Source organism: Pelobates fuscus, chromosome 10 (assembly GCF_036172605.1).
Source record: "Pelobates fuscus isolate aPelFus1 chromosome 10, aPelFus1.pri, whole genome shotgun sequence".
NCBI lineage: Eukaryota > Metazoa > Chordata > Amphibia > Anura > Pelobatidae > Pelobates > Pelobates fuscus.
The window spans coordinates 131,241,361-131,256,092 of NC_086326.1; the positions used below are offsets into that span (position 1 = coordinate 131,241,361).

At 42.3% G+C, this 14,732-nt stretch overlaps 1 protein-coding gene across 1 annotated transcript in view; it reads right to left on the reverse strand.

Moving 5' to 3' along the window:
* The window catches only part of CDH23 (cadherin related 23), a 909,735-nt gene that overhangs the window by 606,830 nt on the left and 288,173 nt on the right, over positions 1–14,732 (reverse strand). The window contains exon 8 of the mRNA XM_063435341.1: positions 9,314–9,442. Within this exon, the coding sequence (XP_063291411.1) occupies positions 9,314–9,442 (129 nt within the window). The remainder of the gene's footprint in view (positions 1–9,313; positions 9,443–14,732) is intronic.

The following is a 14,732-nucleotide window of genomic DNA, read 5'->3' on the forward strand; positions in this document are numbered from 1 at the left end:
TACGTTCTTGCCACAGGAGATACCGGCATTGGAGGAACATCTCAGGGAACTCCGTTCCACTTGGGTGCAGGTTCAGAGTTCTTTGCAACGCGCAATGCAGAACTACAAACTCCAGGCCGACCGCAGACGCCTTCCTGCACCTACCTATCAGGTCGGAGAGAGGGTCTGGCTGTCTTCCCGCAACCTACGCCTCCATGTTCCCTCACAAAAACTGGCACCCCGATACGTTGGGCCATTTCGTATACTTCGAAGGGTTAACCCTGTAGCTTACGCACTTGACCTTCCTGCTAACATGCGCATCTCAAATGTTTTCCATGTTTCCCTCTTGAAACCGTTGGTTTGTAATCGCTACACCACCTCAGTGCCACGTCCACGTCCTGTTCTGATTGACAATCATGAGGAATATGAAATACGCAGCATCATTGACTCACGGGTCTTCAGAGGACAGATCCAATACTTGGTGCACTGGAAAGGATACGGTCCAGAGGAACGCTCCTGGGTTCCAGCCTCTGATGTCCATGCACCATCCCTCCTTCGTTCCTATCACGCCCGCTTCCCCATGAAGCCCGGACCCACCAACAGAGATGGGGGGAGTCGTTGAGGGGGCGGTACTGTCAGGGTTTCTTTGCTGTTTTAAACAGCAACCCTTTTCTGCTTCAGTGATTGAGTTTCAGCTGCAATCACTATGAGCTCCTTCTGCTTGTTGCCACGGTTACTCACCTGTGAGTAGTAATCAACCCTGCTGCTAATCAGTTCTGCCTATTTAAGCAGCTAAGCCCAGAACCTCCTTGCCCTTGCGTGGTTTCCTGTTTCCCAGAAGTCTCCTTGTTCCTGTGTGTCAGGGTCTTACCTGAGTTGGGAGTCTGTAGCGCAGATATGTTGCTCACCCTTGCAGATAGCCACAGGCCGAGGTGGTCAGGTAAGAATTCACCTGGCCTGTGGGTCTGTGCACGGGGGCTGTGCAGGATGCAGTACCAAATACGCAGGACAGGCAAGGACTGAACCAGCAGGATAGTCGAGGGATAGCCGAGGTCAAAGGATGCCAGAGGTCAGGATAAACGTAATCAGAAGCCGGGGTCAAAAACACGAAGCAGAAGAAATGAACACTGGTACAAAACAGGATCACAGGATCAAAGACTTGACACTGAGCACAGGGCGAGGCTGGGTTTAAATACCCTGCTGATGACGATCAGAGTCAGGTGAGACACAGCCAAGTCAAGGTGCAGCCCCCGGTGTAGTAGCCATGCCAGGATGAACAGGACCGGAATCAGTAGTCACTATATACAGCTGCTGTGGCTCAGAGGCAGAAAGCAGGACTAGGACTGAGAAGTTCCCCGGTTCAAGTCCCCTGTTGGGAACTCCAGGAGCGACCACGTCTGGCTGTCTGTGTAACTGGTGAGAACCGTGACACTGTGTTTCCTGTTTGCTCCTGGTTCCTGACTCCGGCCTTGTTCCTGACTCCGCTGCTCTCCGTGCTCCTGATCCTGGCTTGTCTGACTACCCGCTCTGGTGACTGACCCCTGCTTGATTCCTGGACTTTGCTTTTGTTATTTATTAGTTATTTATTAATAAAGGTGTGTTTGCATCTACTTCTGTCTCTGTCTGGTTCCTGGTTCCTGACAGGGGGAATCTCGTTTTTTGGCGACGCTACATAGACGATGTCCTTATTATTTGGGAAGGAGACAAATCAGTTTAGATAATTGTATTTCCTATATTAATTGCAATGAGTACAATTTAAGTTTCACTTCCACTTGCCACACTACACACATAGACTTCTTGGATCTAATGATCTATATAGAAAATGATGTTTTGAAGACCAAAACTTTTTTATAAATACAGATTGTAACACCGCTATAGATTATTCCAGTTCTCACCACCCTATGTGGCTAAAACATGTCCCGAAAGGACAATTAACACATCTGAGACGTAACTGCTCAGATATAGATATTTTTAGAGCCCAATCAAAAATCATAAAAATAGATATATAGAAAAAGGATGATTCAAAAATGGTCGAAGAGGCAGAATCCACTTTGATTAATACAGATCGTGATAGATTACTTACTAAAACAAATGCCAATGTTTCAAAAAGTAAGAATAAAAATGGGAATAAGTTCGATTTTGCTTTTATAACCAAATATCACTCCCAAGCTAGGGAGATTAATAATATAATTAATCGTCATTGGCATATATTAAAAAAGGATAATTTTTTGAATAATATTTAACCAAAGAAACCAATTATAATTTATAAAAAAGCAGATAATTTAAAGAATAAATTGGCCCCAAGTATACTTCCCACAGTTAAAACTATTCCGACACAACCCACACATATTTTTTCTAATGAAGTATTAAAAAAGTTTTTTTCGATGTGGAAAGTGCTCCACATGTACTTTCCAAAAAAAGAATACTAATACATTTACAGGCACATATACACAAGAAACATATCATATTAAAAAATGTATTCAATGTTCCACTACCCATGTAATTTACTTATTCCAATGTGGTTGTGGAGCACAATACATTGGTCGGACTATTCGAAAACTTCATGTCAGACTATTAGAACATTTCCAAAATATAAGAAATAAAAAATTAGATCATAATGTATCTAAACATTGTACTTATTGTCCACATTTTCAATGGAATACATTTTTAGCAATTGGGATAGACAGGATAGAAAAACATTGGAGAAGAGGAAACATTGAGACCTCGTTAAATACCAAAGAGGCCCAGTGGATCTTTAATCTAAAGACTTTAAAATATGGTTTGAATCAAGAAATCGACCTAGCTGGACTATTTGATTTTTTGTTTATTTATTTTTATATTTATTTTTATTTTTATTATTTTTATTTATTTTTTATATTTACTTTTATTTTATTTTATTTTGTTTTATTTCGTTATTTATTTATTATTTTTTCTTTTATCAGTATTATTCTTTTCCATATATATATATATATATATATTCATTTTTATTTTAATTTTTATTTCATTTTCATTTTAATTTATTTAAATATATCCAGATGCATGCTCATAATGGATGTAACTAATACTCGTTTTTCTAATTACAGATAGATAATTTAGTCCATTCTAACATGAACTGTCCATTTTTGATCTGTATATACTTGTGTTTTCATGTATATTTGGCTTCATGTAAAGGTGTTGAGCATAAAAACATTTGACTGCCTATATATCATCTCCCATATCCATTTTCTTTTATGCATATATATTTCATATATATGTATAGATGTGTTTTTTTTATATACATAAACTGATGGATTGATATATTTTCATTTCTTTATTTTTAATTATTTAGATTTTTTTAATTATTTGAATTAATTATTTTTTTTTACTAATTTTTACTAATATTAACCTTTAAAGAAAGCATGAATGTTTTGGCATCGAAAATGCTCAATACCTATATGGTGTTATGTTATATTGTGTTGATATAGTTTATATATGTCCCTCTGCTTACAATGAAATACATTCGACATTGCTGCTAATAAGTATTGGATATTGAGTTTTCTGCCCGGTCCATGAAACCGGAAGTGATACAAAGTTTCTGCTCGGTCCGTGAAACCGGAAGTGACGTCACCCGGAAATAATGAATGCGTTCCAAGCTGGAACGCACGCCATCATCTGCAAGCAATGTCTCCACTCTAAGGTGGATATAAAAGAAGATTCTACTCGGATTGGAGTCATACATCCCTGAGGAAGTCCAGAAGAGGACGAAACGCGTTGGAGATGCTCATTGGTTCATATGAACTTTTATTTTTAATTTTATTTTATTATTGCTGGTGCTGTTTTTGCCATTTCCTGCTGTGATTGGACTGGCTGAAATACGTGGATTCCACTTTGATGTAAAGACATGCTGTCTTTGATCTGATACATTGTGAGTCCAATATATATAATAAATTGTTATTTTTATATACAATCTGCACTATTTTCTTTCCTTCTATTTTGAGTGGGCAAGAAGATTTGTTACTTCCTATCCAGAATGACATCACTGGAGGTCCCTCACACTTCATTATTCCCTAATATTAAGGGAGACACGCCTGAATTCATCTTAATCTTGTGAGTTCTCTATCACCCCCACCCTCTATATGTGTTAATGGTATTACACTATATACTTTTATATTTCTCCATATAGATATATATCTAAGGCAGAATATACCTACGTTATCCAGTTTGTATTATTTTGTATTATTATTATCACTTTGTGGTGAACCTACACAGTTTTTTCCTTTGTTTTTTTCTTTTCTTTTTTACTCCCTTAAATTATCCTCTAAATATCTCATCTTATTCTTCAGGATGAGATTTACATATCGAAGCCCTATATATTGTGCTTCTAAGGAGCTATGCACCTTCACAAAGCATAAGTGTTTCTGTTTAGGAGGACAGTCCGTATTTTGAGCCCATTTCCCTCTGCCCCTCTATCCTACTATGCCCCCTTATTTAGGAGCTCCATATTATTGGTGTGTCTGAGTGTATTATAGATCGCAGCAATAATAATCTCAGCAATTTGTCTTTAAACTCCAATAAATGTGATTAGAAGACAGTTTTCCATATGCAGAGCCTGTGTACTAAACAGCATTCATAGTATTCAGGACTCACTGCTGACAAGTCCTGTGTCACATCCTGCTCTGTTCTGCAGATATTTCTGGCCTTGGCTTCTAGTATGGTATCCAGTACTCTTTTTACAATTCTTGTTTAGTTTTTCTTGTTTTTTCTGGTTTTCTATTCCATGTCTGGTTTTCTTTATGCTGGGTTTTCTGTGTTGATTCCTTTATTCCGTTCCTGGAATTGCCAGTCTCCTGGATTCCTTTAAATGTTTGTTTTATGTTGCAACACTCTTTCCTTTTCCATTAATCCTTTTGTTTCAGTTGGTTCCTGCAGGCAGTTGTTCCAAGTCCTCTGCCCCTTTCTTGCAGGTAAGTGCTGTGAGTGTTTTATTATTGTTTATTTAGTCGTGCATATCTAGGCAGATAGGACCCACCTTAATTGGAGTACTTTGGCGCAGTGGTGGGCTGCATACATCTTGGCCATTTATGTATGTCTAAATCTCAAATGTTTTACATATATAGTACTTAGTTATGTCTCCTTTTGTTTTGTCTTATATCTCTTGTCTTGTTTTATGTTATCTTGTATTCCCAGTTCATGTACAGTCCTGTCCTGCCTGTTCATGTTTCCCTCATGTCTTGTGTACATGTTCTGGGTTCTGCTTTCTGTCCTGCTCTGGTTCTGGGTTCTCCTAGTTTTGTCTTGTTTTCTTGTTTGGTGTCTATTCTAGTCTTACCTTGTTTCTGTACTGGATACATATCTGCTGCAGAGCCTCCCTATTCAGCTCCTGGGAGGTCTGCATATTGTCATCTGGCACCTGAGATCCGCAGAAGCTGCATCAGGGCCCTGGTATGTGGCCGCACAAACGCTGGTGCTCAACACCAGGGGATGTGTGGTTACCCAGCACCAGGCCCTGATAATCCAATTCCACACAGTGACTCCTACTATAAAGATCAGGCATACTAGGTCCCGGTCACCGGACCGCCACCCTTGACATCCTGCAGCAAAAGCCATATGCAAAGATAGCATTTCTTGGAAGTTCAAGCATGCAGTATCTAATTTCTGTAACACAAATTTTTCTCTCTCAGATCACCATCCTTTATATGTTGTTCTTGAGAGCCCCCTCACCGAACATCCTCAGCCTAACCCTCTTCAGCACAGGAGAAACCTTAATTTTCTTGACCATTAGCAACTTTAAGCTGATATTCATTCTCAGCTCTCATCCATCTTTGCCTTTGCCTCTCTCTGGCTATCTCCTTGTACAACACTACCTTCGCTTTTGTCCTGGACACTGCAGCTCCACTTCAATCATACACCTCAAGATAGATGAACATAGAACCTTGGCACACTATGTCGACCTGCTAACTACAAAGATGCTCCAATTCAGCTGAACATTGCTGGAGGAAGTCTTGCAGCCTGTCAGACCTTTTTCATTACATATTCATCTTGCGCTCATAAAGGAGAGCCTTCAGCTTTGCTAAACAATCATACTTTTCCTCTCTCAAAATCCCAGTAATCTCTTGGACTATGCATTTTGAACCCTTCAGACTTTTTGCCTGGCTACTGAACAGGAAGTAGCTGCTCTTCTTTTTTCCTGAAGCCCCATCACGCACCTTATCAGTTCTCTCTCCCCTTGATTTGTGCTTTCCTATTGCTTATCTTCAACTGCTCTCTTTGTTCTGGCATTGTTCTCACTCCCCATAAACATGCTACTGTGGTACCCATCCTGCCTTCTCTTGACCCATCTTCACCTTCTAACTACCATCCCATATCTCTACTCCCTTTCTCCTCAAAGCTTCTGAAACAACTTGTCTTTACCCGTCTGAAATGCTTTCTCAACTTCAACTTTCTCCTTGACGCTCTTCCATTTAGCCTCCTCCATTCCATTGGGAAACTAACAACCTAATTGAAGCTAAATCCATACTAATTGTTCTAGATATCTCTGCTGCCTTTGACACTGTTGATCATGCTCTCCTTCTTAAAACTCTTCACACCCTTGGTTTCTGTGACCCTGTCCATTCATGGTTCTCGTCTTATCTCTCCCAACATTAATTCTGTGTCTCCTTTTCTAATGACAACATCTTCCCTCATCCTGTTTTATTTGGAGTCCTCTAAGGCTCTGATCTCTTGTTTCCTCTTTATACACCCTCTTTTGGCAAACATAGTAATTCCTTTGGATTCAACTACCACCGTTGATGACACATACACATACATACATATATATATATATATATCTATCTTCTTCCCTGATTGCTCTCCTGCTGTCCTAGAACATGATGCCGGTTGCCCTGCCTGTCCTGTATCCTGAGGTTTGCCTGGCCTGTCCTGTATTCAGGGGCCCTTCTGCTACACTCCGTTATCTACATCCAGTCTGTTGACAAATCCTGCTAATTCCCCCTTACAAGCATTGTCCAAAACCGCCCCTTTCTTGTGAAGGATTCTACTAATGTGTTTGTTCATGCTCTTGTAAGTTCTCGCATGGATTACTACAATTCTTGTCTAACTTGTCAAACTTCTGGAATAAAAGGGAATCATGACATGTCACACATGTCATGTGTCCTTAAGGGGTTAAAGGATCACTATAGGGTCAGGAACACAAACATGTATTCCTGACCCTATAGTGTTAAAACCACTATCTACCCCCCCTTGACCCCTCATGCCTCCATAAATTTAGCAACATCTTACTGTATTCAAGTCAGAAGCTGTAACTATGCATGCTGTTTGCCTAAAAAAAAAAACAAGCAGTCTGCTGACATCATCAGAAGTGGTAGCCTGATCCAATCACAGTGCTTCCCCATAGGATTGGCTGAGACTGACAAAGAGGCAGATCAGGGGCAGAACCAGCATGATTCAAACACAGCCCTGGCCAATCAGCATCTCCTCATAGAGATGGATTGAATCAATGACTCTCTATGAGGAAAGTTCAGTGTCTGCATGCAGAGGGAGGAGATACTGAATGTTTGGATGCATTTTAGGCAGCCATGACCCAGGAAGGATCTCTAACCACCATCTGAGGAGTGGCCAGTGAAGTTATCACTAGGCTGTAATGTAAACACTGCATTTTCTCTGAAAAGACAGTGTTTACAGCAAAAAGCCTGAAGGTAATGATTCTACTCACCAGAACAAATTCAATAAGCTGTAGTTGTTTTGGTGACTATAGTGTCCCTTTAAGTATTTTTACATTTTTCTTTTTTTTTTTTTTTTGCTTTATAATCTCACTATATCATTACTGCCAGTAGCACCAGATCTAGTGGGAATGAAACAGGGAAAAACAGACAGATGTCCCTAAAAAGCCCTAATTCGGTAGGGTGTGACCAGGGCCGCCATCAGGGCATTATAACCATGACAGTTTTCATGGGCCCGGCGGTCCTGGGAGTTCCAGGCCCCACATTAACTATGTGCATATATATATATATATATTTTTGTATACTTGCGGGCCCCGGCTACCTGTTTGTTGCAGAGGGGACCCACAGCACACTCTCACTTCCCTTCCCAGCAGCTCCCCTGTCTAAACCTCACGCGCCCCACGGCCGTCAGAGCGTTGCCACGGGTTAGAGACAAGGAGTAAAATAAAATTAAAATTAAAATGCCCCCCCCCCCCATTTTACCCACATTACATACCTACACACACACACACACACACACTCCACATTCACTATACACACTGCATCTAAAACACACAAACAGTCTTCGCTATACACACACACACTACATCCACTACACAAACACACACTCTGCATTGACTACACAAACACACACTACACCCACTACACAAACACACACTCTGCATGCACTATACACACCACATCTAATACACACAAACACTACATCCACTACACAAACACACACTCTGCATTCACTGTACACATACACACTATATGCACTACATAAACACACACTCTGCATCTAATATACACCTCACACATTACACAAATGTACAGTCTGCATCCACTATACACACTACATCCATTACACACACACACACACACACTGCATCCACTTTACACGCACACTCTGCATCCACTAGACACATTCTACATCCATTATACACACACCACAATCAGTATACACACTGCATCCTTGTGGGCAGACTCAGGGGCGGCCCTGTGGGTGAACTCGGGGGGCAGGCCCTGGGGGGCCCAGACCTTGAGCTGTGTTAGGGGCCCTAAAACTTATGATGGCAGACTCGGGTGTGACATCACTACTTGAGTTACCAGTGATGCATATCTTTTATTAAAATATTCTAAATGTTTACTTGCTTCATGATTGATGTTCTACACAACAATATAGTGCTTGTTTTGTCACATTGTTTCCTGTTTAAGATATACGAACGTGTTCACAAATAACAGCACACTCATAAGGTTATTTACAAAAGTGAGAATCCAAAGTGAATTGCAACTTTAAGGCCAGAGCAGCTGAACTAAAAGCATAGCTGACTGAGAATGTTTTCATTTCGGCTATTTTGACCTTAAATTTGAAATTCTCCCTTAATGAATAACCCTGTGAGTGTCACATAATTAGATGAGATATGGATGTCAACATGAACACTCAACCATAGATTAATGGATAATAAGAATCGAAGATTAAGAACACCTCTGTCCAAAATGCAATACCAGAAATACTGACACTGTAGCGACAGTTCAATTTTTCAATTTTTCTCCCCATATAATTTGCTTTTAAGCTCTTGATCAATCATTTTCTGTTTTTGTTCTGCCGAGCTTACCCATTGTACTAATGGAAACTTTACGTTGACATGACTTACCGGTGGTGAGTTCTCATGGATATTTGTGCTGTACGGTAAGTTGACAAAGATGGGGTCCATGTCTTGCACGTCTGTGATGGTGATTGCCAAGTTGGCTAATGTTGATAAGGGTTTTGTCTTGTCTTGATCCTAGAAAAAAAATAATAAAGAAGAATTGTTTACCAGACTGATATTTATCATTGCACAGGAACAGCGCACACACAAAACTAATAGAGAGTTTCAAATCTTCACATAATAATATTACATTTTAAGACAACTTAAAACACTGAAGAAATTGCTTGTGTTTAAAAAGCTGTACAGTATAATTTGTTTGTTAGCAGAACTTCAAGTTAAAGTGGAATGCTTTTGAGTAGTATGTTTATTTAAAGATATATTTGTGAGGACATTTGTGACAAATAAAATTAAACATAGAAGTCAACACATCTCTAGCCTGCAACTGGGACCTCTATCTTAGCTCTGTGTCAATCATCGTCTTATGTTTATAATATTAGCAGCTCTAATGCTGTAATTAATTTCTTACGGTCAAATGTTCCCAATTCACAACCCTTGAAGCAGCACTCTTTCCCAGTACATCTCTATCTAGTAATATCCATCATCAACCATATCTATACCAAGCATATCTCCACCTAAGCCATGGAGAGAGGCATGGCTATGAGACGATTTTCTGGGAGAGATGTGGCTAAATGTTCATATTCTGGAAGGAATGTGTCCAGGGGGAGCTATTGTGCGAGTGATGTGGCTAGAAGGAGACATTCTAAGGCTTGTGACCAGGAGGAAATATTATGGCTACAACAGCTGCTTATCCAGTTCATCCAGCAACCACATACTGAGGGGGCCCAACGAGAGGCCCATGCACTTAGAACCACCCAATGGGTGTTGATGAACAGGGGCCCAGAAAATTATTCTAGAAGCAATGGGGCTGTGTGGCTAGGAGAAAATATTTTAATGAGGTTTGTACCTCTATATCCAGTATATCTACCCCAAGTCACATGCCTCTCCAATAGATAGAAACACAGACAGAGATAAATCCAGACAGACAAGATAAAGAATATACACATGTATTCATATTAATATATCTGTTATATTATATGTATATAATATGTTACTACACATTGGAAGATCATGTTTGTGCAGCCATACATGAATTAATACGTTAATTGGTTTGACATTCTCATGCTCTCTGGAATTAAAATAAAAAGTGTCATCAACGAGACGTGCGCTATTGTTAATGGAAATATCTTGTCAGCATAATATCTATTCTCCTTTGCCATACAATGGCAGTAAATATATATTGCATGTTGCTGTGTGAGGAGTATAAATACTGCTCTGCTCTGATCGAAGATTGCCTTTAATATCTGAGCTGTTATGTCAGGTAATGACAGTAAATTTGTGTTCTGTATTGCTATTTAATCATAGGTTCCAGATGAACTGAAAATCTGTACGAGACAGTTAGAATCATTCACTAGACACTGGCTGGGACACTACATCTCTGAAAAGATTTGGTGCCACTGTGTAATCAAACCCTAACTAATCATTTTAGCTACCAAACTCATACAATTGGGGCTGGGGTTTTTCAGTTCCTGCATTAAGCTTCCCTGTTTGCCAGGGGCCAAACGGAAAGTATTTTGATGTACAGTGGTTGATACTGATCAATGCTGGTGAGGCAAGCCTTTACTAATACATGAAGGGTGGCAAACAGCATCATGGACATCAGTGGTAGATCCATGGGAGGTGCATCAGGGCAAATGTCCTAGTCTCCAGCTGCTAAAGTTAGCTTTTTATGCTCCATGCAGTTTAAGGTCTTAAATGAATAATAGGACTCATTCATATTGCACCAGCACTCTGATTCATTCAGACTGTGACTAGTGGAAGATCTAAGGACAGTTTTCACCACAAGGAGCTGCAGTGTGTGCTTTCTGTCCATCAACCACCGAAGATCATGGTTCCTCCAATACTCAGTAGATAGGATGTTAAGTGGAAAGAACTATATTTAGAAAGCAGGTGATGACGGGGAGGACAGAGAGGAAAAATGTAGAAGAGAGGATATGGAAAAGGACAGAGGAATATGAGATTAGGTTGGGTTGGATCAACAGACAAAGGATTAGGGGAGAAAACAGCAAAAGAAAAGAGAAAAATAATGAATATATTGGAGAAGAATAGAGCGATATGAGGGCGATATGAGGGCAGACTGGAGGAAGTGGCCTTGACTAGAAATGCATAAAACAAGGAGACAGTAGCACAGGTGGGGTAGGGCAGGGGCAAGGGGTGGTAAAGTATGGGGAGACTGAGCAAAGCAGAAGGCACTGGGTGGAAACACAATGAGAAAAGACAAAGACAAACCACAGGACAGTGACATATAGGGAGAGATGTGGAGTCAGAGAGAGCAGGGCAGGAGTGTATATAAAGCACTAGTACTATCTTATTATCCACTATTTAATTACTGAAACTCTTCTACAACATCAATCCAAAATCTCACTTCTAATCCCTTCTCACTAGTAAACACTTGTGATACAATATGTTGGGTGGACATCATAGAGCATAGACCCTACCAACCACGTAGAGTTACTAACAATACTTCTACTCACTATGCCTCTCGTCACAACTACTACAATGCACGAAGCCCAGATGCCCATAACCACTCACACAAAACCCACAAACCTAATCACTACTATAAAAATCACTCAGAGACTCCCATTGCACACACCAATAGATATCAGTTGTTATCTATCGATTCCGAAATAGAAAACGATGATCATTGTGGCGAAACCAACCTCGCCACTGGGCCCTGGAGAAGCCTGTTTGCTAGCCTCCTACCTGCTGACTATGGCCCCTGGGTTATTTGGGGCATATTGTACTTTATATTGCTGCTACTGGCCCTTTTAAAATCATCGATGGACATATTGGGACTTTTTGGGATTGTGGCGAAACCGACCTCGCCACGTGTCCTTGGAGGGGGCTGATTGCCCGCCTCTTGCCTTTGGACTATGGACCAGACTTTATGGGAACGTGATACCCCAGATAGCTATACCATGGAGCCTATTCATATAATGAAAGACTATGGGAAAGACTTTAGCTCCATGGCAATTGTACTGTGTGAGTAGGATCTGCGCGCTATTCGGTAGTTTTGTGCGCGCAGATCCCAGCTATCTGGGGATAGGTGAAATGTCTGTGTGTTATGTGTAAAAGGTGAATTTATGTATTTTAAAGTGTTTGACTGTCTTTGTGTCCCCATGTGCTTAATGGAGTCTTTCTGTGCTGGGAGATAATTGAATTACTTCTCCAGCACAGAGAAGGCCCTGTAAACCTGGAAAGCTAGGGGTTTTAAAAGATACTTTACTAACTTTTGAACCCCTGGTCTGATCCATGCCATTTTTTAATATGTTGTTCCCCTGAATGGATTGATTGTGGATATGTATTTTTATGTGAATGTGATGTATGGTTTTGAAGTTACAGATATTGTGTAAAAGTTATGTTTTAAACTGTATAATAAGTGGATTATCTCTCAGGCTAAGGGGAGGGGATGTGTGGGTTGTACCATATCTCGGATTGGTTATTTTATGCCTCCCCCTGGGTGTGGCCTGTATGTGTGAGATGGAAATAAAAGCCAGGCTGGATGAGCCAGTCCAGAGTTCCTGTTTTACCCTCAAAGTGATGTGTCGTCTCATTATTGGGGGAAGGATTTATTGTATGCTGTTCCAGTTGACTGCTAGGAGTACCAGCCTATTCGTATGGTTCCTATTCAATGGTCTACAGCATTCATATGCTTGGGAGAATTTAAAGGTCTCTGGGATTCGGTGATTGTGGTGTCTGCCAGAGTGCTTGGAGTCCTCAGGAAGCACTAGGAGCATCCATTAACGGAGGTACTCAGTCGGGGTGCCAGGTGATCCGTTACATTGGTGGCAAGCGGTGGGATGGCGTCCTAGTGTGAGGTAAAGCAGCTCGGAGACACAGTTCGTTTGGATTACAAAGGGAGGGCAACGCTAGTACCTGTACAGCGCCCCTATCTACAAAAGAAGCAACGTCGGCAGGGCAAGCATGGCGCCCAGTTACAGTCAACAGGAGTTTGACGCTATGATGAAAATGCTGCTGGCTTTCTTTGGACCAGAACCCCCGGAGGAGAAATACATACAGAGCACAAGGAAAGTAGCGGCAGCATATCTGCAGGGTCTAGCAGACAAAAAAGCAGCTGAAGGTGTCGTCCTTCCTCCCCAGCGGCAGCTTAGCACACCAAGGGGAGATAGTAAGCCCCTCACCAGCGCAGATGGGACCGTGGTCTCTGCGGCCAAGCTACAGGGAGCTGAAGGGGCCGTCCTTGCTCCCCAGCGGCAGTCTACGGTTCAGGGAGAGGAGCCTGTTATCCCCTCTCCCCAGCGGCAGCTTAGCACACCAAGGGGAGACCGTAAGCCCCACACCAGCGCAGATGGGACCGTGGTCTCTGTGCCCAAGTTACAGGGAGCTGAAGGGGCCATCCTTGCTCCCCAGCGGCAGTGTGATTTGTTGGGAATTGGGAGCCCAGTCCCCATTCCCCAGCGGCAGAGTATCCAGCAGGGAATGGAGAGCCCAGCCCCCTTTCCCCAACAGCAGGACTCTGTGCTGGGAGGAGAGACAGTCGGTCTCCCTCCGCAGAGACTGGAAGTATGTATGGGAGAGGAGATTGTTACCACCTCTCCCCAGCGGCAGATTATTAATGTACTGGGAATTGGGAGCCCAGTCTACATTCCCCAGCAGCAGAGTGTCCAGCAGGGAAGAGAGAGCCCAGTCTCCTTTCCCCAGCAGCAGGACACTGTATTGGGAGTAGAGACAGTCGGTCTCCCTCCACAGAGTATAGAAGTATGTAGGGGAGAGGAGCTTGCTACCACCTCTCCCCAGCGGCGGATCAGTAAAGTGCAGGGAGAGGAGAGCAGCGTCCTCCCTCCCCAGCGGCAGGCTGAGTTACAGGGGGCAGAGGTAGTTGGTCCTACCCCCCAGCAGCAGCGTGATTTATTGGGAATTGGGAGCCCAGTCTCCATTCCCCAGCGGCAGGCTGAGTTACAGGGGGCAGAGGTAGTTGGTCCTACCCCCCAGCAGCAGCGTGATTTTTTGGGAATAGAGAGCCCAGTCTCCTTTCCCCAGCAGCAGGACACTGCATTGGGAGGAGAGACAGTCGGTCTCCCTCCACAAAGACTGAAAGGATGCGTGGGAGAGGAGATTGTTACCACCTCTCCCCAGCGGCAGAGTGTTCTAATGGGAGAGGAGCTGGTTACCACCTCTCCCCAGCGGCAGCTTAATGTACCAGGGGGAGACTGTAAGCCCCACAACTGTGCAGATGGGACTGTGGTCTCTGCACCTACAGCACAGGGTGTAAGGACAGTCAGTCCTGTCCCCCAGCAACAAGGCTGCTTAGCCAAAGGGGGGACAGCCGGTCTCCCCCTCCAACAGC